We start from the raw sequence: 27187 nt of genomic DNA, 5'->3' as shown, positions 1-27187 counted from the left end.
ATGAACGGAAGGACAGGTCCATGTCATCACTTCTTGGCTCACACCTGAGAACTAGCACATCATCCTCTCCCTTCTCCACACCTTGTGGGAAGACATCAGGCCTTGCACCAGTTAGCATTGACATTCTTCAGGCTTCTAACAGCACATGTAAACAATGGGGCCATAGTTATATGAACAGCAAAAATATAACTAAAGACAAAACCAGTTTGGTGTCCATGACCAACAAATGAATTATACAAAGTAATGATCCACTCCAAATACAGATGACAAAAAAGAGACAATAAAAATTACAAAAAACAGGTGAGGAAGAGAGAGCTGCCACAACAGGTAGACAGCTGGGTGGTGCCTAGCAATAAATGATGATATAATAATGTACAGAAATAATAATAATAATTATACATACATACACGTATGACCGGCCGCTATATTAGGTACACCTTGCAAGTAATGGCTTGGACCCCCTCTTGCCTTCAGAACTGCCTTAACCCTTTGTGGCATAGATTCAACAAGGTACTGGAAACAAACATCAGAGAGTTTAGTCTTTATTGACATGATAGCATCACACAGTTGCTGCAGATTTGTCAGCTGAACATCCATGATAAGAATCTCCCGTTCCACCACATCCCAAAGGTGCTCTATTGGATTGAGATCTGAGGACTGTGGAGGCCGTTTGACTACAGTGACAGAGAGTTTCTGAGTTGGGAGATGCGAATTGGTCATGGAGTTAGAGTCCTATTTATAGATACCAATATCATTTAATCCTTTATAAGCTCGGGCTTTTATTTAGGTAAATTGGTTTTCTCTTTTATTGTGAAATAAACAACCGGAAGTCTTGTCTGTTTACGTGGAGCTTTACGATCCTGAGCGTAACTTCCTGGAAACCAATATCAACCTCCCTCAGATCAGTTATTGATTATCATTTTATCATTAATCCATCTGTGAGACATTTTAGCTTTAAATAACAAATAAACAAACAACAACAGCAAATACTCAAAGGTCACCGTGGACTTAAAAAACGCTCTCCTACCCTGTTAGCTTTGGCTACTGTTAGCTTAGCGTAGCTCAGTGTTCGTTTGGACCCGGGCCAGATAGGACCAGCATCGTTTGCGCTATGGGTGCCCACCGCAGCGAAGGAGGCCAGGACTGGATCGGGCAGGACGGCCTGGAGCAGCCGGAGCAGAGTCCGGTAAGAACCACAGTTAACGGAGGCTAACAGGGTAGCCTTGTTAGCTGCTAGCCTGAGATCTGGATGTGTTTTGGTTTTTGGAGCTGATCTGTGGATCACTGCATGGTTTAAATATTCAGTAAAATAACCACATAGAAAACTTCAGCTGTGAAAATATGCATCGATTAATCTGTTACAGTCCTCGTCCTGTTCTTCACGTGTCTGGGGTGTTTTATATTATGCTGTATCTGAGGTGTGTTGCTGTAACAGTAAATTAATATCCTTCAGTTTTTCTGCGACTGCAGATACGCTTGATATCGTGTTTTTAATTGTTGTAATTGTCGTTGTGGGCTGTTGATGTATTTCTTCACGCCGCATTGTTTTGTGTTGCATCATGAGTCACCGTGTCTCCCACTCCCACTCTGCTGATGTCATAAGGTCAGGATGTCCACTGGTTTCTGTCATCAGCTCATCTTTCAACAAAACTCTTTCAACCTTTGTGAACTAGGAGACCAGTTTCTGTAATTTAAGGTAAAACCTTGTCCCATTTTTCCCTGATAGAGGATTTCAGCTGCTCAACAGCTCAGGTTCTCCTTTGTCACCTGGACTCTTCTACTACAGGGTCGTGCTGTTGTCCTTTGTGCAGAATGCGGTTTGTCTTTGTCTGGGTGGCAGCCTATGTTGCTCTTAAAGCTGTAGATATTGTCCATAAGGGATGCTGGCTTTGAACTGTGAGCTAAGAACAAGTCAGGTGGTCCCTCTTACTGGAGCCAAGGACACAGTGTCCACGATCTCCAAAAAGGAAGTCAGATTTGGATTCATCATATTACAGGACAGTTTTCCCACTTCCGACAGTCTGTCTGAAAATGATTAAGGTCTAGAGAAGTCAGTTCCTGGATAATGTTAATATCTAGTTTCCTCTTTGCATGGTGCAGTTTGAGCCTGACTCTGTGAATGCAGTGATGAACTGAGTGAACAGACATGCGGTGATCTCCACTACAGATTCTTGTCTATTTTTGGATGCAGTGCTGCTGCATTCTTTTTATGAATAACATTATATTTCCATTTTGCATCAATACACCTAAGAAAAGCAATGGAGAAGAAAAAAAGAACAAAACAAAATAATAACAATAAAAACAAAAACCCTACAATGACTCCCCCAAAGTCACCACCAAATATGTTCGTTCCTTACCGGCCTACAAAATCCACTACTGTGCCCCTCCATGTAAACCACTGCATCTAAACCAACTGTATTAATATGAACCAAAAAATAACTGCCATTGCTGACACAGGCCTGACACAGATAAATATAACAGAAAAGATCATTCCCTTCATCAAAGAGTAAGTTGGAATTAAAAAAAAAAAAAAAGGGGGGGGGGGGGGGGGGGGGGTAATAATTTTATGGTCAATAATATATGAAAAAAGAAGTTACCATTACGAAAGAATGTGACTAAAAAAAAAAAACAGACATGACACATTATTAACAGAAAAATTCAATAAATAAAGCATACATCACACATTGCTTAATAGGGAGCACTATACTACATTTGTCCACAATATCTCTAGATTTGCATCTCTCCACCTTATGACCCTCTTCACGGCCCCTTAAAAAATTTAAGTATTTACCCCACTTTGCCTCAAAAAGATCCAGTCTATCCAGCTGTTTATATGACATTTTTTCAAATGCAGCAACTCTTGCCATCTCCACTGACCACTCTTGAAAAGAAGGTACCCCCTCCGTCTCCCATCCTCTGATAAATATTTGTCAACCAATCATAATACTAGTAAGGACATACCTTTTCATGTGTTTGTCCTGCCCTGTCAAAACTGAGTGATCACCCAAAATAAACAATCTGGGGTTGAATGATCATACATAAATTATCATAAATGATGTTACAGAATTGTTGGACTTTATCACATGACCATAAAACATGAACTGAATTGCCTTCTTCAGATTTGCATTGCCAACACTTTGATGTGGGTAATAATCCTAATCTAAATAATCTTGAAGGTGTCCAGTAAAAACGATGTAGGTTTTTAAATTGAATCAGGCGAACTCTTGCATCCCTTGAAACTAGTTTAACATTTTCACAAATCTTGTTCCAGTCCTCTTCACTAAAAGTCAAATTCAAATCCCTCTCCCATGTCTTCTGTAGAGCAGACATAGGTTCGTTGCCCAAAGTCTGAATAGACATAGAATAATAGACTGCTGCCTCATGTCCCTTTCCAAGGTTTTGTATGATTTTGTCAAAAAGTTCTGCATTTGGGGACCCGATGCAGCTGATCCAAAAACCTCAACTAACATATGTCTAAGTTACATGTACTTAAGAACAAATATTTTCTATAAAACAATAACATTTTTCAGTTTCACCTTCTGGTTTGTTGTCTTTGCACTATTTTCAATTAAATCCAAGTTTTCAATAAGTAAAGCTGCTGAGATGTTGAAAATTATTTGTTTCTTGTTGGTAGAATCCATGGAACCTGATGATCAAACACAGACAGATCCAAAGACGAGGACGGCGCTCACACATGGCAGTCAGGTCAGTTCTGGATTCTGTCAGCAGGGGGTCTGTAGGATTCTGAGGTTCTGGTTCATAGTGGGGCTAACTCTGAAAAAACGGGATCCTCTCGATCCTGGAGCTCTGTGAGCTGATGGTGAGATGGGAGGACAGAGATGAACAGGCGGGACACCCTGCCCTGCTGATGAGATATCAGACATAAATGTCAAAGCCTTGTTTTGACTGAATATGGAAGAAGAGTTCACAGTGTGGGCAGGTGTGATGTGGAATCATCAAAATTTAACATGTTTAATATTTCTACTCCAGATAACAAAGGCTTTTCCCGGTTAAGAGTGGTTAAATAGTCGTATTGACTCTTCAGTTGGATCAGAGTCAAACCACGCCCCCTGATCCCTTTGGATAGGCCCTAAATCTGGATCAAAATGGTGGCCAGTCTGAGTGAGACAGACAACCCAAAGACACTTGCTGTTTTTTAAACTCGCTTCTTCCGCAGAGAGTAAAACTGCATCAGTTTGTCAGGAAACCAGAAAATAAAGTGGGTGTAGAAATACTGACTGGTTCAAACTGGTTTGTATCATCTCCTAACTCTGTCTGTGTCTGTCTGCAGCTACACGGATCCTCAGGTGTCCATGGACCTGCTGAGGGCGGTGCTTCAGCCCAGCTTCAATGATGACATCATGGCCGTGTTCAGGAAGTACCAGAAGGTCAGTTGTCATAGTAAAAACGATGAGGTGTCAGTTAAGATGAGCAAGAGATGTGAACAGTTGTTGTTCGTGTTGTTGTTTGGTAGTTCTTTGACAAAGCTGCGGAGAACGTGAAGGAGAACGTTGGCGAAGATGTCCAGACAGATCAGCTGATCAAAGAGGCCTGCAGGAACGTCCTGGAACATGTGAGAACAGCTGTTTTTCTACTGACTGACATCTACTGACTGCTTAAATCAGCTTCATGATGACATCACACTGTGAGTCATGACCTTTGACCTTAAAATGTTTCTTTTTTTTTATGATGTCATTATCAGGCCAAACAAATGTTTCCAGAAGTGGAGGTGAAGAAGGCGGGGCCAGAGGTCCCAATCAAGGTAAGAATGGACCAATGAGAGCATTCAGAGCATGTTTAAACCCGGCTCAGTTCTGATCCAGCTCTTTGGTCCTGTCAGAGATCCAGACCTGCTGATGAAGACTACATTCAGAGAGGAAGCCCTCTGCCCAAGAAGGTACAGCTGTATGTGACCAACCTAGGTGTTACTAGACAGTCAGGTGACACCACTTTAACCAATCAGAAAGGACCAATGGGAAGGTTTTAATCTCGAGTGATTGGCAAATAAAATGACATGAGATCAGATCATACAGGTGTGACAGATGTTGGTCAGGTATGATGGGTAACGGACAGGAGCTGTAGGAATCAGCCAGGTGTGAATGACACACAAGACTCCAGTGTTGGATAAATACACAGGTGGTGGCAGGTGTGATGGCTGCTTGACAGATGTAAGGGGGAAATGTCAGAAAGGTAACTCAGGTGTGCTGGACAGGTGACATACTGACTGGCTCTCATAATGTGACTGATGTTTCCTCAGAGGAGAGCCCGTCCAGCTGTGTCCGCCGCCCATGACAGACCCCACGGCTTCTCTGCTCCGTAAGTATCTGACAGGTAACCCGTGACATCATCATCTGTATCCAGGTAAGGCACAACACCTGATCAACCTGTGACTCTGTCTGTCCTCAGAGCGAAGCCCAAAACTGATGCCATCAAGAGAGAGGGACCAAAGGTGAGTCAGCAAACTCACACGTCTGAATGTAAACTCAGCTATGTTAGCATTTGTTAGCATCTCAGGCTGTGCTGAAACACTGTCCTGATGCTAACACTGTGCAGCGTCTCCTTCTTGTGCTTCAGAGCTGTGGGTTTATGTTTTGTTGTTGTTGGAGTCCGTCAGTCATCAACAAAGTATTTTTTTACTGTCAGAGACTCAGTTTGTCAGAGACTGATGAAACATTTTTTCACTTCAGTGGGATCCAGCCAGACTAAACGAGAGCAGCACGTTTGTCCTCGGCTCCAGAGCGAACAAGTGAGTCAATATGAAGTTAATCTCTGACTGAAGTCATTCCCTAACTTTCATAAAGGACGTTATTCTCAGTACAGATGTACATAAAAGTTTATTTTTCTGACCCATTGGTAGATTTTTTCACTCTTAATTTAGGCATTATTTTATCTTTAATCTCTAAAGATAAGACTTTTTTCATTTGTCAGGTGAATGTGGCTTACTAGATTTAACTACTAAAAGGTTAAAGTCATGTTTGTAAACATCTTAGTCATCACATGTTGTGATGTCACTGCAGGGCCCTGGGAATGGGCGGGACCAGAGGACGCATCTACATTAAACACGCTGATCTGTTCAAGGTACAAACACACACACACACACACACACACACATACATACACACACATACTCGAAATAAATTGAGCTGATAGTGTGTACTAATGTGTGTTTTTGTTGGTGTGTCAGTACGCGGCTGATGCTAAGGATAAACAGTGGTTGGCAGAGAGACACCACATGAGGGCGACAGGAGGGAAGATGGTGAGGGAGCACACACACCCACACACACACTGTTTACCCCTGCTGTCTTCATATCTGTCAGCTGTCTGTGTCTAATGTTCTTACGTACAGTCCATCAGCAGTGAACAGAGAGCTCTGCTGTTGGAACCCATGTGTTTGTTGCTCTGACTCGGCTGACTCTGATCTGATCCAGAAAAGTCACTTTGACTCTGTTTCACAGGATTTCATCAAATATCAAAGTTGAAAAACTGATGGAACTCAATCAGGTCTAACCTAACGTGTTATGTTTGAAGTATCTGCTTGAATCCTCTTTTTCACGTCTAAATTCCACTGGATCTGTGTTCACTCCGTCTCTGCTCTATCACGGTATGGGAGCTGATACATTTCAATTCTAGTCAGAGCGCGAGCTACCTTTGCTGCTCTGTTTTACCTCCACATCACTTTCCCCCAAGAAAATCTTGCAGACGACCATGAGCTAGATAGCCTCAGAACAACACCTCAGAGAGCAAACAGATTAAAATGCGAATTATTTTTACGATTAAAATTGTACATTTTTTCTTCTTCAGTTCCCTTTATTCAGAACAAGTATTTTGTACAATAACAGTTACTAGAGGAAAAAAGTGCACTTGGTCCGTCATAGTTTGGTGTTTTTTTTGTTTTGATTTGTTTTTTTGTTTTTTTCATTTTCTTCAGAATGAGGGAGAAATGGACCTGAAAATCTGAGTATAGCAAATTTTGATACATTATTCGACAATACTTAAAACTTTCCAGTATTTAAATACTGAAGTACTTAGATTAAATTAAATTACTCAATGCTTCTAGAAACCAGTTTTTGTAGATTGTATCAATTTGTGTAGTAGCATCCCCACCCCCGTTTTTTTTTCTCAAATGTTCCATCAAAAAAAAAGACACAATTTCTTCATGGTCATTGCTGACCACTAGTGGTCCGCGGACCACAATTTGAGAAACACTGACTTACAGGACAGAAAGTCAGTCACTGAAATGTAACGATGAGCAGAGCTCCAGGCCTGGAGATCCTTGGTCACGCGACTCCAGCTTCCAGGATCTGGTGAACGTCTGTATGAACATAAAAATGGCGGCACAGCGCCCCTCTTGAAATGTTCAGAACTGTAGCTAAGGATGAAGTTTCTCATATAAATCCTGTTTAGTCCTTAAAGAAAGACAGGAAGTCCACCTTTTTGATTTTAATTCATAGTTCAAGCTTTATCTTCCTGTTTACAAAGTTGGTACCAAAACAAATTCCTTCAAAGTTTTTTAATCTGATCTTCCACAGTGACTACATTGATGGATTTTATGGGTCTGTTGTCAGGTGTAAAGATCTTTTTTTTGCCTGTCCTGGTTTAACAGATCTTAAATCAGTGTGTGTTCTAAAAAAATTCACTTAATAAAAAATTGACTTGAGCAAAATCTAAAAGGTACCAAACTTCAGACTTGGTCAAATAAACGTTAGGCAGCTTGACCCTCACAGCCAATCACAGAGTGTTAAATGCTCACAGGAAATAGTACAGTGTGTATTATCAGTTTGTACATTTACACCTGAACACATCTCGATACCTGTGTCTATGTGTGTGTGTGTGTGTGTGTTCAGGCCTATCTCCTGATTGAAGAGGACATTCAGGAACTGTCTCGCAGTGATGAATACAAGTGAGTCTCATCACCGCTTGGTTCCACATGAGCAACCTGTGTGTTTTTCCCGTGTTGGTGGTAACAGGTGTGTGTGTGTGTTTCTGTGTGTGCACACAGAGACTGTCCTGACGTCAGGATGGATGAGATGAAGCCGTTCTCCGTCCCTGCTTGGATGGTGGAGAAGATGCAAAGAGCCATGGAGGCTCAGAGAGACGGTGACCTCTGACCCCTGAAACCCCCACTACACACCCACATGACCTTTGACCTCCTCACTGTAGGTGTCTAAAAAAAGAGAACCTGCCAGATATTGTTGAAACTGATAGGCCAATCAGGGAGCGGGGATTAATCATGTGACCGCCAGGCTCTGATTGGCTGCTTCTGCTTTTGTATTCACTGCTTTTTAAAAAAAATAAAGACTTATTTTGTAACATGTGGGCCATTTTCTTCTGTTGTAAACCAAACAGGTCCATACCAAACTGTTTTACTCTGGATAAAACAAAACCAAAGCAATTAAATCCAGATTAATCTCACTGGACCAGTTAAATATAAATGAAACTAACTGGGCATATGTGTGGAATAGAAATTAAGTCAGCTTAATTTTGTAAAAACTATTTCATCTGTATCAAACCAGTGTCACCTGTATCTAGATAAAATTTAAAGAAAACCATTTAATCCAGATTACTTGAAGAAAACAATCCATCTAAACCCAGACTGGAAAACCTAAATCCTTTAATCTGGATCCAGCTATTTTAATCCTAATCCTGATTTAATCTGACCCGGACAATAACAATGAACAAGCTGCAGGATGTGAAATCACATTTTATTGAAAAAAAATAACAACAACCAAACACAAACAGTAGCTATAAACAGGATGTGACATCATCAGGGGGTGGGGTCTTATTCAATCCCTTCCTGTTTGTCCTTGATGGCCACTCTGAAGCGCTCTTCCAGCAGAGAGAGCTCGCTGATGAGGTCAGTGACGGCGTTCGTAAAGGCCTCCTGTTGAGAAATACATCAACAGTAACATCATCACTAAAGTCAGGTGTGTCAGCTCGGCTCATGTGACTGAGGGACTGGTTACATGACAACGGTATTAGGATGAAACGCAAAAGTTTTGTTGTGTTTCAACCTCGCATTTACACGGAAACGGCGTTTCAGCCAACCTAAAATGCAAACTTTTCCCCCCAGAGTGGGATTTTTCTGAAATGCTGCTGACACTGTTGCCGTGTAAACGGTAAGCCGGCGTTTTCAGTCGAAACGCCGGCTTGGTTATTTAGGTATCTATCCCATGATTAGTTAAAGGAAAAGCCACAGAATGTGTGCCGTACTATGACGAACTAAAATGAACCGCTTAGTGGAAACAGGGTTCAAAGTGATATTCTGGGATGGAACAAGTTGGGTCCTATCACGAGGTTTAGGGCAGAAATTACCCCTACAGCAGTGGTTTTGTGCAGCAGAAGCCTAGGGCGTAGGGGTAGCGCCATTTTATGACACGATGAGAACTAGAGCCTTATTTAGCGGTGTTTCTGTGTGAAAGTAACGCGCTGAAAATTCTCTAAATAAAACGTGAATGCAGACCGATATCAGATTTTTTCGGTGGGAGTCTGTTTATTTGTGTTTTTGGTCAAGTAAAATATGGCCCCGTCTGAGTGCAGAGGAAACCGGCAGAGGAGCAGGGAGGGGGTGTTTGGTGCGTGCGCCCTGGGCTTCTGCTGCACAAAAACGCTGCTGTAGGGGTAATTTCTGCCCTAAACCTTGTGAAAGGACCCAACTTGTTCCATCACGGAGTATCACTTTAAGAGAGAGAGGAGAAAGGTAAGTTTGGAATTGCCCAATTGTACGTTTTAACTCCAGTTTGTAATGCTTTAATCTGTGATTGTGTGTGCATTATACTATGATGCATGTGTTATAATTATTTTTCATTGCCAAATTATAGCAATACACTCCACATCAAACGTAAATAAGACAAACACAGAAACAATCTGGGCTAGTTACTGCTGTAGAAATAAAAACACTGAAATTCAAAAATTCCCCTGATTATTGGATCACAGATAAAAAAGTTTTACTACAGGTGTGAACACATCTGTCATAGAGGCCTGAAATTCCGATTTTCAAATTTGCTCTCCAGACAACTGAAGTGTGTTTAACTGTGTGTGTGTGAGTGTGTGTGTTACCTGGGGACTGTAGTCAGGTGTGGTCTGCACTCTGATGACTATCTTGTGTTCCAGAGGATGAGGAACTTTGTAACCAGCGAATAACACCTGAGGATCCTTCAACAGCTGACTAACAAGAACAGAAAGAGAAACACCTGGTTAGGGTCAGGGGTCTCTGTCCTCGTGACAGTAGGAGAATTGATGTATGGATGTAACAATGCTCAGCAGGCAGAACATTTCTAGATGCCTTAAATCATATCAGAAAAAAAGATGTTAAATATGATATATTTTATTCTTCGTGTAGTCTCAAGTCTGTCGGTTAACCTGCTGTAAGTGTTTTATATAAAACTGACAGGCTGTCCGCCAGTTAGCACGCTGTTAGCTCGGTGTCAGCCTCTTACGCTCGGATGATGTTTCCCAGAGTGTGGTCCTCCTTGTTCAGGGTGAACAAACACGCGTTCGGGACTTTGGTGTCTTTGGTGATGCTGATCCTTTTCTCTCCTTCGAACAAAAGAAACGACTCGAAGGCTGGAGGAGCGTTCATCTTTACTGTGTAAATGAAAACACCAGAAACAACTACGGGCCTGGAGGAAGCACTTCACACGCACAGAGGAAGATGGTGAGCTTCGGTTTAGGTAATTGGTGACGCAAAAACAGCTCAAAGATGCCACACCGCCATCTACCGGGCATGAGAAAATACTAAAAAAACTTGTGGATGCTTTATGTGTACTCGCACACACTGTATGAAATACATTATGAAATGTCAAGATTATTTTTAATGGCGTTGGTGCTTTCCTACAGTAGTATTATTGCATTCACTTAGAAAGAAAAACGAAGCAAATAGTTTTCCTGCCTTTACGGCAAAACTATTTCATAAAGCATGATATTTAAAAAATGCTTTATCAAAGTTACATGAATTCATGTTTTTATGAGATAAAATCTAATAAGGGCAGGAATATTAGAAACAATTAAATAAAAATACAGTTTTTATGTTAAAAAAAAAAAAAACGGAGTTTTTTCTTCTCCAAATGAATGCGATAATCCACTGTATTTCCCTTGGAAAACCCATTTCCACATTATCAGATCCGTGGTCACGTATATGAGATTACTTTAAATTATTCAATTTTCCTAATAATGACTTAGTAAGTCGTAACTATGACTTTTATCTAATAAATTCAGCTCTTTTCTCTCTCATAATAATGAAGTCGTGCCTCGTATTTTTGCTTTAGTATGTCATAAATTAGACTTATTAACTCATAATTATGAGTATCGTGACTACTTCACGAGTGGAAGACTAAGTTATTAAGTATTAAGGTAACTAGGAAGACTTTGTTCCCCATATCAGTTTGAATTAATTCACTTATAACTGGCTAAGTAACTTGTAATAATTACTCTTATGTATTTTTCTAAGTGAATTTCTGTTTTATTTTCTTTGTTTTTGTTTTTTTATTTTTTACAGTTTCTTTTGTTTCCCGTCCATCATTAGTAAGCACATAAATCTGTCTTTAAAAAAGAAAAAAATGATGGGGAGAGAGAGAGGGGGGGGTTCCTGAGAAATGAAATGAGGATAAAATTCAGATTTCAGTCACGTTCATGTTTAATTTCTTTCTACCCGTTTTGTCAGATAAAGCCTGTGGGGAAAATGACTTTTGTTTTTAGCTAATCACAGTGGTATTTACAGTCAATATCCGGATGTTCCTATTGACCAATCACATTACCGTTCATTTCCAGAGCTGAGTCCTCATTGGTCAGAAAGAGCTGGTTTGTTTTTAAAACTCGGGCGCTCATTGGCTGTATATCGGAGGAAGCGTCGGTTTAAACTTGGGGGCGGGAGTTGGTTCAGTTTGAATCGGAGGATCAGCATCTCTGTGCTCGGACCTACAGTTCACGGACACACAGTGACACTTAAAGGTAGATTACCTGAATTATCACCTGATTTATTCATCAAAATATCTGTCTGCTTGGTGTTTATTGTATTATAACTAATCCTTAACCGGGTTTGATGACAAATGGGCCAACAGCACAGCTAATGAAGGGTTACCCTGTCTGGTTACAGCTAACAGCAGAGCTAGCGTAAGCATAAAGCTAAAACTGAACAGCCTTGGAACCGGCGTGAAAACGAGCTCTTCTTATCAACCACTTGATAACTAGCTGCTCGCATAGGTATGAAATGAATGTTGAGCTTGTATTTCATTTGGGAGATGTCTAAGTATACCCGTTAGCTACCATATAGCAGCTGGTGGCTAACTTCTGTGGCAGCAGAGCTCGGGGGAAGAATCTGAGGAGTGTATCCGCTCCCTGGGATCTGTGTCCCGCTGTGTCTCTCTCCTGATGCTCCCCGGTCTGACTGTTTATCTCTGTGCCTGTGCCTGTGTGAAGCAGAAACTCATGGCCTCCCAGAATATGGACCCCGCAGCGGCAACAGCTTCCTCCACAGCCGCTCTGAAAGGCAGTGAAAGCGGCAGCAGCGCTGCCAGAGGCTCAGTGACCAAACGGTAAGTGTCAATACACCGGCCCGGTTTGAGTAGTATCACTGTATCAGAATGCTTTTGTTAGTAGATTTCCTACAGGTATTGTGATTGCGGGAACCTCTTGCGGTTTGACCGATGAGCCAGCCGGCTCCAGAGCTACCAGCTGAGCAGGGTGTAAACATCGCAGCGCATTATGACCTCAAAGTTATGTCAAAGCATTGTTTTCTGTGCTAGCAGTTGAAGTCCATGATAGAAGAGAAGAGTTTCGTTGATGCAACAACTTTGTTAATAAAATATCGATAATATTTTTGTTCCATCTTTGTTTTTGCATGCCAACTTGAAAACATTCCCCTGCTGTGCTGAGTTCACTGTAAGGTGTCCAGTTTGCAAGTCGGCTTGTTCTCCTTCAATCAGAAACCCCCCTTGTTGCTCAGTGATCACAGAAAATTAAGTTTTTGTTTTCAGATTTAATCTGATGGCCAGATACAGTGAATCTGAGACTCAGCAGAGACAGTTAAAACAGCTGAAACAGAACTGGAGTTATTGGTATGAATCAGGGCTGTGTTAAATTTTCAGCTTGATCAGCTGAACTCTTTTCTTTGTGTGCAAAAGGAAGTGTGGACAGTCACCATTTGGTGTTTCACTGTGTGATTTTACACTTAACTAAACATTGAGGAAGCTTATGAGGTGTGACTTGTAAACAAAAGCATAGTCCTGCTCCGTCCTGCTAATCACACCACACCCTCTGTTAATTCTCCCACAGCTGATCAGTGACTCCACTTTAATGCTTAAGATGTTTCTCTTTGTGTTTCTGCAGGCTACAACAAGAGCTCATGACTTTAATGGTGAGTTCATATCTTCTTCTTCATGGTCTCATTGAACAGTGAACTGAACCTTTACCTGTAATAACCTGTGAGGTCTCTCAGATTGGATGTTAGTTGGTGAAATGCACTGTGGGAGTTGTAGTTATCTTGTCCTAACCCTCCTCTATCTGTCTGTCTCTGGGGATGATCCAGATGTCAGGTGATAAAGGGATCTCAGCGTTTCCAGAATCAGATAATCTCTTCAAATGGGTCGGAACCATTGAAGGACCTCAGGGGACGGTGAGTAAGCGATCAGTGCTTCACCTGTGACAGAATGGAGGACAAACTGCCTGATGAGCAGCTGGCAGAAGTTTGAGTTAACTCATGTGTCTCTGTCAGGTGTACGACGGGCTCAGGTACAGGCTGGCTCTGGAGTTCCCCGCAGGTTATCCGTATCAGGCTCCTCGAGTTAAGTTTGTCACTTCCTGTTTTCATCCCAATGTGGATGAGAACGGTTTCATCTGTCTCGACATCCTGAAGGACAAATGGTCAGCGCTCTACGACGTCCGCTCCATTCTGCTGTCCATCCAGAGCCTACTGGGAGGTAACTAGTTTAACCAGTCCCAACAGCTTTGTGTTAATGAATATTTAGTCTATCCTGGATTTTTATTCAGTAGTCTGCTTCTGTTTTATTGTCCTGACTTATCACAACTTAGCTCCAAAAAATAGTCTCTTTGGTGCAGCTCCTTGGTTGAACTGACAGCTGAAACATGACATGCAGGACAATTATAAGTCTATTTTTATCTCTCAGATCTGATATGTAAATATTATTTTCATTTTTTTTCCATCAATGTTTTTGAAACAGAGGTCAGCTTGATTGCTTGATTCAGGATTAAAAAAGGGGGATTTCTAAATCTAGATTAAAACTTCTGAATAACTCTCTCCTTTACTCCACTGTTACCTTTCAGAATAAAACAGCACATGTGCCTTTATATTGTATTTTACCTTGCTTTAGACTCTGTGCTGAATCTGATGTGTTAACTGTGTCCAAGACATGTGAAGACGAACTGAGATTTCACACTAATGTCGTTTTTGTTTTTTCCTCAGAGCCAAACAACGAAAGTCCACTGAACACAGTTGCTGCTGAACTCTGGGAAGACCAGGAAGGTGAGAGGATAAGGTTTATTTAAGGTTGAAGCGTCTCTGCTTCTTCCCAGGCTGTGTTTCAAATTTAAGACTAGTCAGAGCAGACGCTGATTGAGAATAACCATCAACTGTTTCAATCATCAAAATAATGTGTCATCTGTAATCTATCATTCCTCTCATTGTTGGTTCACCCTAATGGGGGTTGTAGTTTTAACATCTGTTTCTCTCTTTCAGCCTTTAAAGCTCATCTACACTCGACCTTCCAGAAGTAAACCCGCTCCATGTTTTCCTCTTCTTCTGTTTGTCCTCTGTGTTTGTACAATATTTTTATGTTTGTTCACCTCCTGTATCAATAAAGTTCTTAATTCAACTCACACACAGCAGTGTTTGGTCTGATGTTCAGTTTGATTTCACAAAGTATTTTTAAGAGACGTCAACATACAGTGAGCATCATGGTCATGACAAATTTATTCTCTTTACTTTGGTTTTTTAAAGCTAACTATCTGGTGATCTGAGCAGTTTCATGACTCAGCCAGAAGTCTAACATGTTTCTAAGATGATCAAACAGCTGTTCCTAAACAGACATGGTTATCAATCATTCTGTATCACACAGACGTCAGTGGTTCCTCTTCACCCGATACAGCCCAGTCCGCAGCACGGCAGCTGGCAGCAGGCCATCAGCTTGTTATTATAAGAAACAACCTCAACCTCCATCAGCTCCTCCAGGCTGTCGTCTGGTTCCTCCAGCTCACACCGAGCTTCAGCCCAAGCCGGCTGTGTCGCCTCCACGGACCAGAATGCAACAGGAACCTGCAGAATATTGATAAGCTTAGTACCTTAAAAGAAAATGTACCAGGTGTAAGGCGTGTTTCAGACAGTTTCACAATAGTGCACATCCCCATTTTTGAAAAAATTATGAGTATTGTTTTCTGCACAAATGACTTTTCTTACAGCAGTGAGCCCCTGTAAAACAAATATTAACTCTTGGTAATCTCTCACAGTGTTGTTTTTGCACTAACTACACACTAGTTCCAGTTACAATATGGGTTTCCCAATTAACGGGTGAAACTGAAACAACAGGAACCTTCTGAGTAGTGATGGTGAGACGAAGGCTCATGAGGCATCCAAGGGGCAACATCCGGTTCGTAGAAATGAAGCCTATGCGGAAGTGCTAAAAGTCGCTGTTCGTCGAGACGCCGCTTGAGGCTGGCTGCAGAAAGACCGGAAGTTACATAGACCCCCAGCCAAAAAAACGGACTTTTACGGCATTAAAAAGCATATTTACAGCCTGGTTCAACAAACGGCTTGGGTCTGAAACGTTGACTTCACCATCGGCACACACTGTGAGGGGGGTGAATTTTTTTCTAACATTTTCCTTTTGATTATATCTACGTTTATCGACTTTTACCATATTTGGATAGATGAGGGCGTGGTTGACTTGACTGACAAGCGAGCGTCTATTAGCTTTTTTGCTCGGAGGCTAGGTTACAGACCGTGTAGTTGAGTTTGAACTGTTTTCATCATAAATGAATCCAAAAGTATCTTCCTGTGCCTTGGAATGTACTGACAGACCGTCCAAGAAGTCGGTGCAGCAGCTTTTCCGGTGAGTAATTCGTTTTCTATATTTTTTGTGTTACGTTATTAGCAGGCGTTAGCACATATACCCGAGCCAAACCGGGCGGCTAGCAGCTCTACGCCTATGCCGTAGACTGCTCACGGCCCACGGCTTATGACTTGAACTTGTTAGCCAGCTTACCCTGTGGTTTGGATCGCTTTTAATTGCCGATCAAGTCACACATGCGGGCAGTGCTAATGGAAACCTATGACAGAAAAGCATACTGGCATGTGTTTGGATTTAAATGTAGAATAATTAATTTTTCGCGGTTGTTAAAATGTGAAGTGCAAAGCTACCGGGTGAGATAATTTCAAGTCCACCACATGATCATTAATCTGGTACTGTGGACGTCGATTTGTCCAACAAAAAAAATTATCAACGAAGAAAACGGTCCGACTGATCGATCTGTATATTTTAAATTCCTGAAAAGTATAATGCCATAATTCAGTAGCTTTCATTATGAGAATCTGAGGATGTATTGGTACGTGATTTACAGTCTGTGAGGTTACGTTGTGTTTTAATTACACTACAACAGCCTTGAAATACTTTGTGCTGCATTTGTTAAAACTAGGGAAAGGCCATAGGAGAGGCTCTTAAAAACAGAAACAGTATGTACCGATAGTGTGTGCTGTGTTATTCGGCTATTATCTGTGCCTGTAGGTGAATCACAAGTTTCGTTCGACAGATACACAGAGAGCTAAATAGATGACTGCAGTGAACTCCAAGTGGGATACATTGTGAAAGCAGGACATCTCACTACAATGAAGGGGACAAAATCTATTCTCTGAGTACAGCCTAACCCTCAGGTGTGCAAAATATGAAAGCCAGTGCCCAGACTTTTTTCATTATCTTTAAAATTCTCCTTGGGCTTTGAAAAAAATATGTTTTCATTGATTTTTTTTCTAATATTTGATCTTTTCAAAAAGTTACAGACATGTTTATGCCAGTGAAGTACATGTGTCTAAGTATTTAGTATAAAAGGGTATGAACTAAATGTATAAATGTTTTGGTAAATCGATGAATAATTATTTATTTCTATTATGCTATTCAAAACATTTTAACATATATGCACACATTTTCTTTAACTTTGTGCAATATATATTTCATCAAAATCAAATCCCATGCACTAAGAAGAACGGCATGATATAGACAGACTGATATGCAGTCCCACCATAAAAACCATTTCATTTTGAGGAAAATGACTTTAAATTGCCGCTGACTTCAGTGACTACTGTGCGCCAGTAGCAAGGTGCAACTGCATTACAAGATTCAGGTCTAACACTGCATGTTGGAATCTCATCTCTTAACTCTCATGTGATTACAGTAGAATTTACAGCACTATTTTGATTGCAGTAGAGATATCTTGAAATAAAATGAAGTCATTGTGAAACATCCAAAATACAAAATCTCAGCTGTAATTGTCAATAGACATGTGATTAAGGTCAGCTTGCCTGTATTTTGATGCACTTGTCAATTTTCCTCTAGGTGATCCAGACAGGCTGAACCAGTGGGTGATCAACATGAGAAGAGACAACTGGACTCCCAACGAGGCCTCTCGTTTGTGCAGTGAACACGTTGAAAGTTGTCACTTCAGCACTGACTCCAGGGTACAGAGACCTTATTGGTGTAAACTGATTAAGTGATACCCAAAACTAAATTCTAACTTATACACACTTTATCAAAACTAAGGCATAAATGAAGATGAGCATGTTTTATAGTGTAATTGTCAGTGTACAAATACTTATCAAACCAGTCATTTGTGGGGAGTTTTTTGTCATAGAGCGGTAATGGAAGGGTAATTGCTTTTATACATAAAATCTCTGACATTTATTTTAGAAATATCTTTTTTTTCAGATGAGAGTGATGAATGACCCATGATTCATAATTGAAACTAAGCCTCTAAGTGACTTATATGCTCTGTTAGTAGTTGCAGCATTTTCAGTGTTGATGATATTAGTGACTGCAAAACTTTCTGAAGTTCATTTCTGTGATTTTACCTGTGACCTACCCTGTGTGTCTGTGTTTAACCTCCAGTGCCTCCTTCAAGATCCTGCCCTTCGTCCACACTGCCTAGCTCCCTCTGTTACATCCTCTGTGGATCTGGATATCTGGACTTTGGATCAACATACATCTTGTGCAATAAAACCCTTAAACTGCTCTCCTTGATCCAATTGAAAGTGTTTAAGAAGGTAGTATTAGTATTTCCTTTTGGCTTGTTAAACTAATCATACTTTTTAGGTAAACTTGTGGGGGTTCAAGACTCAATGCTTACTGTTAGTAGATGTATTGACTTGATGGATAACTAATTAAAATTCTGTTGTAATCAGGGATATTTGCTAACTAAAGACTTTTTCAAAACTCAATGGGCCTCCTTCATTTTTCTTAAAATCATCTCATGCATTGCTGTCATTGTATGAGAAATGTATAGTTAGTGTTGTAATGTGATAGTAAGAAGTGTTGTTAGGACCCAAGCCCAGCTCAAAAAAGGCCAGAAATGTCTTTGGATGAAAGAAACTTAAACAGATAAATTTTCAAAACAAGGCAACAGTACTGTAAGGGAAAAGGGAAAGTTGTTGTACAGTCTGGTTTAAAAACAGGTCTGACCGCAGATGAGCTGCAACTGGGTGCTCAGGTGCGCTGTGTTACCTGATGTACAGGTGAGTATGTCCAAAACGGTGGTGAGTGGGAAAAATACTGCGGCCAAGTGGCAGAACTGTGAAAGTGTCCACAAAAACAAATCAGGTTGATAGAATTGCTTACAGTTGGATCAATATCTGATTGTTACTAAATTCCCATTATCATAGCCAGACAATGCCTGTGAGTGGGTGGAAGGACATTATCATTTAAGCTTAAAAACTATGTGCAGCAGGCAGGTATCTTATTCTTGATCTGAGACATTTAATCCAGCACCTGACCCGCTGTTTTACTTGTGCTGTTAGTGCACACATTTTTCCAATGCATTATTCCTTTTGAATCTTGACTTTGATCAGAATGTTGTTAAAAAAAGGGCTGTCTTTAAACCTAACTTACAATTTGGGGGCAATAGTCATTAGTTATTCTGTATAGAAAAGTAACTCACTCCAAACAGAAATTTAATGCTTTCTTATTAATGTTCCGTCACAGAAAAGCTTTGTGTTAATAAAGCCTTTTCAATGAGTGAATGAGTTGATAGTTCATGCTTTTGAGGGTATCTGAAGCCCAAAACTTGCTGTCAGAAATTCACACAAAGTGATTCAAACATAACAATAATTTATTCAGTGCAAACATATTTTTAAACTGTTGTAACAAGAAACAAAACTGTACAGACTAACACAAACTTTAAAAAAATTACTTCAACATGCTGGCTTGGAAACAAAAAGTCTTAAAAAATGAAGTCCATGTATATGCGCTAAAAGTGTCACTTCTTTAAAAGTCTGGTTAAGACTGACTGCAGACTGGAACCCAGCACACTAGCTGTGAGAGTCAGTGAGAGTCTCACGAAGCCTGCCAGTTAGGTCTGCAATCCATACTGTGTCAGGAACAGATACAGACAAGAACATGAAATAGTTTTGGAAAGATGAAAAAGCACAGAAAAAAAAACAGTGTTATGGCTTTGGATTCTTTTAAAATTTAACCTGAAACTCAACATTTGAAATGAAAGTGATGGACTATCAAATAAAAAGTTCCCGAAGACCAGCTTCAAAGGCAGAGACAGTTCACTGTGTTTTTAAGACACTGTGCTAATGTATTTAAAAATATATATAATTTCCCCTAGGTGTGAAATAACTCCATCCCTCAAAAATAGTCCGGGGCTGTCATGTCTAATGTGAGGGTGCTCAAGAAGCACACCACTATTTATAAATTTTCTGCTCTTTTCCATCTTTGCTGAGTTTTAACTTTCCACTGGCATCTCTGGGTGATGCCAGACAAAATTCTTTTCATGTCTGGGGTGCTGGACACGGAGCTGCTGGAGGTCATCTTTCATCCCAGGTTGCTGCAGGTGCCACAGGTGGTTCAAAATCCACAGGGATGGTGTTTGGAGGGCAGGCAGTCATGGCTTGTTCTTTAGGTGTATAAGGGAAAGTAAAAATATATATGTTAAGAAAGAGATTTTTTTAACTGTCATGTCTAAGTAATTACCATACTTTTTGCTATTTGAGTACCAGTTTTACACAGTCTTTGGACTCCTTTGTGGCAAAACCACAACAGCATAATATTAAATGCATTGTAGTATGATGTACTTCCTTATTTAGTCTCATAACTTTCATCGTATTACATATTATGCTCCCCCGACAAACTTTAAAAAAGAGCAAGCACAAGCACCGCATAATTACAAATACTTCTCTTACAAAACCTAAACTTTATGTAATTATCATCCAGTGGTACCCAAATCAAACACATATCAATGTGATTATGAAATTTTGAATTTCCTTCATATTAACCATTTGATAAGTAATGCAGACACTGAATCATACTTTAAAATAGTAATGTAGTGATTTTTCAAGCTAGGAGTATAGTCAAGATAAGTATATGGTCAGGATAACATCTAATTACTGTCATCAATTTTTACTATACTTGTACACTAGAAAATAACTTGCATGTTTAAATAATAAAATTGTATACTGACATACAAGATGACAGTTTCTCACAACTTTTCTAAAGTTTTGGCTCAACTTACCTCAAAAAGTGCGATCGAAGGGTGCGGAGGTTCGGAGACGAAGGGGATTGCCGTTCAGTAGCCAGTTAGCTTACGTTAGCTCCGCCAAGTAGCATTTAGCGTAGCTTAGCCGTAGCGTCGAACTAAATGGGCGCGGTTTCATCGCCCAACCACAATTCAGCCCGCCCAGACTCCGCCTCTGAACCGGAGCGTGGCTCCACCGGAAGGCTGCATTTCCATGATGGCCGCAGCCATAGATTGGCTTCAAACTCGTGTCTCAGAACGCACGGGTGACGTCAGCGACGCTTCGTCCATTTTTTTTACAGTCTATGGAGGCATCGAACCACTTGAGCCAAGTGGTTCGAGAAAGGGTTCATCTCTCGAAGCTTCATTTGCTCATGAAACCACCTGCTGGTCAGGCACATAATCACAGGCAGTTATAGCTTAACCACATAATGTGTGATTCATTGAACTTCTGTGCCCGTTTTTGCTCTTGGCAACAACTGTTAGTTACAAAAATAAAAATAAAAAAATGTTCAACCAAAAAATGTTCTCTACATAAATGAACACATATTCATATAAAACAGCATTTTTGAATATTCTGTGTGAAAATTTCCCACAAATGGTTGTATCAGTAATATGGCAGGTTGTATAATAGTGTTTTTCTGTTTTAGGAGAATTGCATGAGCTCAAACAGGCAGAGCACAGTGAAAGTATGGAACTAGGGAACACTGAATATGTTTATATGGGCAATATGATAATATACAGTTCAGGGGAGATTTTACTCATTTTCATTTTGAACTAACGGTTCTTTAACTGTTTCAAACTATTTTCAAACTAAAAATGCTTTCCCAACTTTAGTATCAACACTATCAGTGACTGATCAACTTTATCAAAAGCCTACGTTTTGAACGGAGCCTGATGGGCTTATGCTGCTGTCAAACCTCGCGGTAAGCTCTGAACCACTTTCCAAAGCAGTCACGAGGTACAGTCGGGCAACGCGGCTTCAGATGTCATCATTTTTGGCTCCTCCTCCTAATGAAGCAAGCCTCGATACGCGCTTCACGGGAACGCCGCCTCCATTACTCGATACACGCTTCGAAGCCTCGGCACGTCTTGTAACATCACCACTTCTGAGTATAAAACATCTTCCCAGTAACTTCCTCTGCTCATTTTTGGACATTTTTAAAAGTACAAGGCTCTTTCACCTGCTTCAATGCCTCTGCCCTATTCATAAGAAACTACCCACATGTACAGAACACACCAAAATTGTCTCCCTTCTAAAATTGTCCAAGCACTTCTTCAAAAACTGATATATGTCCCTACTGTAACACTCTCCCCTCAGTGAGCTACTAAAAACTGCAATTCATCAAGTGTCCACAAGAGGCTGCCTGCAGAAGCACCAGAAACCACATACACACCCTTCAAAGAAAAGAAATAAACATGTTTACAGCCTGATTCAAAACATGATTTTAGTCTGAATAGATCATTTCTCTGTCAGCACAAACGTGCGATGGAGTGTTAGGGTCACGATAAGATATTAAAAACAGTTAATGTACAAGATTAATTTCATCAGTTAATGAGAGTCAAGTCATAAACTCTTTAACTCCATGGCTATAGGTCACTAGGAGAGCACCTGTAAAAATAAGAGGACTGTGGAGCATCCTGTGCAGTCATAATTTAGTATAGGTTTTTAAAAAATATGGAATTATTTAATCTTTTGGCTCATCAGCATAACATTGTCCAAAGTATTAGGGCCCTGAAAAAGCTTTCCTCGATCAGTAACTCATCTGTGGAACATTGATTTTACTAAATCAACACCTCTCTGCAATCTCTGCAAGGTAGACTGAGAGGTACAAACACATTTTTTTTCGAAACAAGCCGTCCTGGGTGCTGGGGAACTTGCACTGGTCTCTATGCAGAGCTGGCTTTGCTCTAATGAAACGTCTGCTAATTGCAGTACAGATAAAATATGATACAGAAATATCAACGTCACCCAGGGGAGGTGTTCTTCTTCCGATAGCCTATAAGGATTGACAAGGATAATGAACTTTTTCTTGTAAATTTATTTGATAACTGGTAAATCTGTTTTTTTTATTATCAAAAATTCATTAGATATATTTTGTATAATTTGCTTTTTCTTCTTTAATGTGGCCCTAGTCCTCCATTGCACAAACTGAGTGCAGGGAAATTTAAAAAGAAAAATTATTAATTTTAAATAAATATTCCTATTAGCTCGTATCAGTTTTGTGCAAATATGGACATGGCTGACTTACCTGACAGGTGAGCACCCTGTAGCTGCCTGCAAAGAGGCTGAAGTCCCACCTCTTTACCTCACCTGGATGAAGCTATGATGAGTTCAGCATTTCCAATAGACCAAAATCAGCTATCAATGTCAAGACACTTGCCTAGACTTGCTATGTGTTGTGTTTAAAACTTGCCCTCGGGTAAATGATCCCCACATAACTTTTCCACAGGTATGAAATGCTCAAGGGAAAAAAATGTCCCTGTGTAATTTTTTCCAAAAGCACTGTGCCTCTGGAAAAATAAATATAGGAAACACTTTAACATGAGAACCCATTTTCTTTGCCATAACTTTTCTTAATAAAAGAATACAACCTTTGGGGTCACCGACTTGTCATAAAAATGTCTATAGTTTAATGTCAAGTGATTTTATGCAGCTACACTTCAGGAGCATAAAATATCACTCAATCTACTTTTGCTGTGAGTTGTCATATTGCCTGCATGGGTTTACCGCGATTATAGTTTTAATAAATGTATCATTGCCAAGCAACTAAACATAGGAACTGTTAGAGTTGGTAGCATTCTAGTGTAAGTCTGATTTGCACATTAGGACAAGTTTGAACAGTAGAAATCTGGGCAGAAAGTTTTGACAAAAATGTCTGCAGGGGATAGGATGGGAAATATGACGCTTAGGCCTCAGGCCTAGGAGATGCTGCACGCTGTAATCGGCCACAAGTCGTTCCCCAATGCAACGCTCAGAAAGATGACACGATTTCCCCTAGCTCCCATCAACCAGACTCACTTCCAGTAACACGTCTCTCAACACTGCCATAAAACCTGCTCTAAGGCACAAGGTGTAACCCTATGGTACCAGGTTTATCCCATGTTTGAGTTTAGCCATTGGGTACAAAGATCTACAGCTAGTGACAAGACATTATCCTCCCCGATCAAGACAGGTCTCTAGGTTCAAAGCTCCCTCCTCAGTCTCAAGATGTAAAGCACAGGCAATGGTGTACTCCATTTTCCCCAAAACCTTTTCCCACAGCACGGTAAGTGCAGCTGGGTACCAGAGGTGTCTCTGGTCATCAGGACATACTCACAGCTTTAAGGTTCTATCCCAAAGTTACCAAATGTGCTCCAAAGTACCACACAGACTTCAGTTACAATAAATACAAGATATCTTCCTTGCAGGCATGATGTTTCCCCATTTGGTAAGAGTAACTTACCCCCTTGGTGCTCCTGGGGACCAGGGTACCTTCAGGTACAAGAGTCCCCCAGTTACTACAGCCTACTGCAAAGTAAAGGACATCCTACCAGGTACAGTAACAGTTCTCAGTTGCCAGATATGCTGATATGAGCACCCCAATCTGTTTCCCTAGCTACAAGACAGTAAGGTATCTTACTTTATCCACCAGGTGAAAGATCCCCCCCCCTTTACAAAAGCACCCAGCCTAGGTCCAAGATTTGGTCATACCTTAAAGCTACGGTCTATGATTTGGAAGCTTGGTAATTTTTAATAACACTGTTTATGAGGCCTGATAGTCCAATCTACGCAATATGAAAAGCAAAAAAAATGAAAAAAATCCATTCAGTCCATCAGCTGCAAAATGGCATTATAATTGACCAATCCAAACCGCCTTTCCCCTCATTTCTTGTTAGTGCATTAGTCTATCCAATCCCCTGTCTCTCCCTGCTCCGCACCGTCCCGCACATGGTCCCTCATCCTCCCCCTCTACCCCTCTCACGTCAGCTAGCTGCTCAGCTACTGAAGCGTCATGGCGCCAGAGAAGACCAAAAAGGGAAGGGAAGAAAACGTAAAAGTTTTAAGCGAAAGGCTGAAGCAAGGAAGAGTTATGAGCGATACAGGTGCCAACAGAGACTGAATATTGGAGAAATGTACGACCGGTGGAGAAAGCTGCAGAGGGATTTGGGATTGAAGACTGACGGCGAGACAGCTGAGTTTCTGTTGAACAGGTAATGACTTTGTTTACCACAGTGGGAGATGTCAGCTGAATAACTCTGGTTAGTCTGTGCCTGTACTGGCTAATGACTGAACGCTGCTGGTCGGAACGGGTCGGCTCTGTTAGTAGATTTTAGCATAAGTTAGCCACACATCTTTAGCATTATAAACTGAGCTGGTGAAGACACGCCGAGAAAGGTAACACAGGCTGCGTTTTTCAAATGTGTCTCATCAGCCACACTGCCGAGCGATGCCGCCAGCTGCTGGGTTGTAGACCATAGCTTTAAGACGTGTGTGGGGTAATCTGGTGCAAGAGTTTTTTCTCTCACCCTGAGCTGCATTTCACTCAGCATGGCTTCCAGTCCTGCTATGTGGTTGGTCAGATCAGGGATTGGCTCTTCCTCCAAGGTGAGCCATGGTACTTGAACTGAAGCCACCCGAGCTGCCACACCCACCACGCCATCGATACATCCTGAAGAGATGGACAGACAAACGGTTCATCACAATGCTTCGGTGTACACCCTTTAGGTTCAGTTATTCTGGCAGCTCTTCAGTAACAGATAAGATAGAAAGAAATCAGAAAGGTAGAGAATGAAGGTGAGATACATGGCCCAGCTAGTCAAGGAGCTTAAACAGTCGAAACCATCAGCTGACCTGTGTTAACCAGGGAGCGCCTATCATATCGCTGTGTCAGAGGAAACTGTTCAATCAGATCGTGGGCCTTACGAAGGTCAGACAGGAAGTTCTCCACTGCTGACAGGAAGAGAACCCACAGACGCTCGGACACCTGCCTCTCCTCAACACCTGAGGAGGTGGAGTCACAGTCTGCCAGAAGACGCACCAGACGCCGGGAAAGACCTGCAGACAGGTGAGAGGCAGACAGGCTGATGAGCAGACAGCTGAGGGACAGTTAGACAGACACGTAAATGTCCTCATACCGCTGCAGATCCGGTGTGCCAGCGCTCTCGTCTCGTTCATCTCATCTCGCAGAAAGCTGCAATCTGCAGAGCTGCCGAGCGATGCCGCCAGCTGCTGGAAACAGGAAGTGACCCGACTGAGAGCCTCCTGGGCGCGCTCACACTCGCTCTGCTGCCGCCGCCGTGCAGCAAGCTCATCCACTGAACGACGCCACCGACTCATGATGTCATCACCCCCCTGTCAGAGAAGGGGGTCAGATGAGGAAGGTCAAAGGTGAGACAGGGAAAAAAATTAAGAATCAGATGAATTTTTCTAAAGTTACTTCTGTTCAATCAGGACTCAACGTGTTTTATTACAATCAATACAACTCTCATCAAGTCTTTGGTTTCAGTATGCTCGTATTGAATAAACATGTTAAAGGCACAGTGTGTAGCATTCAGTCACATTTATCAGGCTTCCTTCAGACTCCCTGAAATCCTACAATCCTGACAGGTACAAGTAAATACATCACATTTAGAGAGGGGTGAATGATTGTGATGGAAATATCAGAGTCAAGGTTCATCTGAGACGATGAAGTTCCATCATCAAACTTTTTATCCTAATAATCATTAAAAAAAATAGGTTTTAAGAAAGCAGTTTGTTGTCCTACCTGTGCCGACTACTTCCACCTTCTTCTTCTGCAGTGGAGGACTGCGCAGCGCCAGGAAGGTTTCTATAAACACTCTTCTTCTCCTCTCAGGGGACCGTCAGCGGTTTTAATTAAAGTGTGTGCACCAGCTGAGGCCTGAATCTTCTCTGCTCCCAGAGGTCTCTGTGTTTTGCCCTCAGCTCTTCCTCTCAGGCACACTCCCAGGGATTCACCTGTCCAGGTAGACTGCTTAAGTTATGGTTATTAACAAACTGACGTCCCGGGTCAGACAGGTTCTCTGAACTGAATGAACCTGAGGTGAGGAGGCCCGAGAAAGTCCAACAAAGTTTGAGTTCTGTACATCACTCATCAGGCTTTGAATGTCCTAAAGAGCAGTTTAGCATCACTGAAAGTGAGTTCTTTAGACATAAGTCTTTATTCATTCATCATGTCTTTTCTGAATTATTTTAAATGTATCTTTTATTTGCATCCATAAACCCTATAACACCAAACATCATATTTGAAATACGAGCTTTTAAGACCTCTATCCCACTAGCACGATACACAGTTTGCATAAAAACCTGTTCTTTTATTTATTTATTATATTATTTTATTCTTCTGGTGAAGGGAGTGTTTTTTTTGTTTTGTTTTGTTTTTATCATTATACCCCCTTGAGGATTATCTTTCCACCACAGACAGCTGAAGTTGTATTATGGCCCTTTTGAAAACGG

At 41.1% G+C, this 27187-nt stretch overlaps 4 protein-coding genes and 1 long non-coding RNA gene across 6 annotated transcripts; 3 read left to right on the top strand and 2 right to left on the bottom strand.

Annotated features, from left to right (window-relative positions):
* Positions 1–826: 826 nt before the first annotated feature.
* Positions 827–8293, top strand: LOC141793086 (deoxynucleotidyltransferase terminal-interacting protein 1-like). Its single transcript, XM_074673441.1, has 13 exons — positions 827–1186; positions 3635–3705; positions 4292–4388; positions 4475–4573; positions 4703–4762; positions 4841–4897; positions 5258–5316; positions 5407–5449; positions 5688–5746; positions 6018–6078; positions 6185–6256; positions 7845–7900; positions 8000–8293. The coding sequence occupies exons 1-13, from the start codon at positions 1112–1114 to the stop codon at positions 8106–8108; spliced, it is 918 nt and encodes a 305-aa protein (XP_074529542.1). The 5' UTR covers positions 827–1111; the 3' UTR covers positions 8109–8293.
* A 427-nt stretch (positions 8294–8720) lies between these two features.
* polr2j (RNA polymerase II subunit J) lies at positions 8721–10658 on the bottom strand. Its single transcript, XM_074675898.1, has 3 exons — positions 10437–10658; positions 10057–10165; positions 8721–8881 (listed from the first exon to the last, which is right to left on the bottom strand). The coding sequence occupies exons 1-3, from the start codon at positions 10577–10579 to the stop codon at positions 8780–8782; spliced, it is 354 nt and encodes a 117-aa protein (XP_074531999.1). The 5' UTR covers positions 10580–10658; the 3' UTR covers positions 8721–8779.
* Positions 10659–11827: 1169 nt separating this feature from the next.
* On the top strand, positions 11828–14855 carry ube2c (ubiquitin-conjugating enzyme E2C). 2 transcript variants are annotated; one of them, XM_074672188.1, is made up of 7 exons: positions 11828–11946; positions 12418–12530; positions 13324–13351; positions 13523–13609; positions 13709–13913; positions 14417–14476; positions 14690–14855. In XM_074672188.1, exons 2-7 carry the CDS (start codon positions 12424–12426, stop codon positions 14725–14727), a joined length of 525 nt encoding a protein of 174 aa, XP_074528289.1. In that variant the 5' UTR covers positions 11828–11946; positions 12418–12423; the 3' UTR covers positions 14728–14855. The 2 variants fall into 2 exon arrangements, with proteins under 2 accessions (XP_074528289.1, XP_074528299.1); XM_074672198.1 differs by having other exon boundaries at positions 12415–12530.
* Positions 14856–15083: 228 nt separating this feature from the next.
* Positions 15084–26497, bottom strand: LOC141791601 (regulator of G-protein signaling 9-binding protein). The gene is made up of 5 exons (XM_074672176.1): positions 26478–26497; positions 25849–26065; positions 25565–25768; positions 25240–25382; positions 15084–15265 (listed from the first exon to the last, which is right to left on the bottom strand). The coding sequence occupies exons 2-5, from the start codon at positions 26048–26050 to the stop codon at positions 15086–15088; spliced, it is 729 nt and encodes a 242-aa protein (XP_074528277.1). The 5' UTR covers positions 26051–26065; positions 26478–26497; the 3' UTR covers positions 15084–15085.
* LOC141803075 (uncharacterized) lies at positions 16006–18286 on the top strand. Its single transcript, XR_012599546.1, has 3 exons — positions 16006–16058; positions 17556–17677; positions 18105–18286. It is a non-coding gene; the product is annotated as an uncharacterized LOC141803075 (long non-coding RNA).
* Positions 26498–27187: the final 690 nt, after the last annotated feature.

This window comes from Halichoeres trimaculatus, unplaced genomic scaffold (assembly GCF_033239565.1).
Source record: "Halichoeres trimaculatus isolate MK-OKI-2021-1 unplaced genomic scaffold, fHalTri1.1 fHalTri1_scaffold_1, whole genome shotgun sequence".
In the NCBI taxonomy this organism is placed as follows: domain Eukaryota; kingdom Metazoa; phylum Chordata; class Actinopteri; order Labriformes; family Labridae; genus Halichoeres; species Halichoeres trimaculatus.
This window is presented reverse-complemented; position numbering and strand designations above follow the sequence as displayed.

Excerpts from the sequence above, each read along its gene's own strand:
- LOC141793086 (XM_074673441.1), top strand. The coding sequence starts at position 1,112 with ATGGGTGCCCACCGCAGCGAAGGAGGCCAGGACTGGATCGGGCAGGAC. Across the intron at positions 4,898-5,257 it reads GAAGCCCTCTGCCCAAGAAG|AGGAGAGCCCGTCCAGCTGT; the intron begins GTACAGCTGTAT and ends ATGTTTCCTCAG. Across the intron at positions 5,747-6,017 it reads CTCGGCTCCAGAGCGAACAA|GGCCCTGGGAATGGGCGGGA; the intron begins GTGAGTCAATAT and ends ATGTCACTGCAG.
- polr2j (XM_074675898.1), bottom strand. The coding sequence starts at position 10,579 with ATGAACGCTCCTCCAGCCTTCGAGTCGTTTCTTTTGTTCGAAGGAGAG. Across the intron at positions 10,166-10,436 it reads CTGGGAAACATCATCCGAGC|TCAGCTGTTGAAGGATCCTC; the intron begins GTAAGAGGCTGA and ends TGTTCTTGTTAG. Across the intron at positions 8,882-10,056 it reads CACCTGACTACAGTCCCCAG|GAGGCCTTTACGAACGCCGT; the intron begins GTAACACACACA and ends ATTTCTCAACAG.
- ube2c (XM_074672188.1), top strand. The coding sequence starts at position 12,424 with ATGGCCTCCCAGAATATGGACCCCGCAGCGGCAACAGCTTCCTCCACA. Across the intron at positions 12,531-13,323 it reads AGAGGCTCAGTGACCAAACG|GCTACAACAAGAGCTCATGA; the intron begins GTAAGTGTCAAT and ends GTGTTTCTGCAG. Across the intron at positions 13,610-13,708 it reads TTGAAGGACCTCAGGGGACG|GTGTACGACGGGCTCAGGTA; the intron begins GTGAGTAAGCGA and ends TGTCTCTGTCAG.
- LOC141791601 (XM_074672176.1), bottom strand. The coding sequence starts at position 26,050 with ATGAGTCGGTGGCGTCGTTCAGTGGATGAGCTTGCTGCACGGCGGCGG. Across the intron at positions 25,769-25,848 it reads GGCACACCGGATCTGCAGCG|GTCTTTCCCGGCGTCTGGTG; the intron begins GTATGAGGACAT and ends ACCTGTCTGCAG. Across the intron at positions 15,266-25,239 it reads TGAGTGAAATGCAGCTCAGG|GTTCCTGTTGCATTCTGGTC; the intron begins GTGAGAGAAAAA and ends AATATTCTGCAG.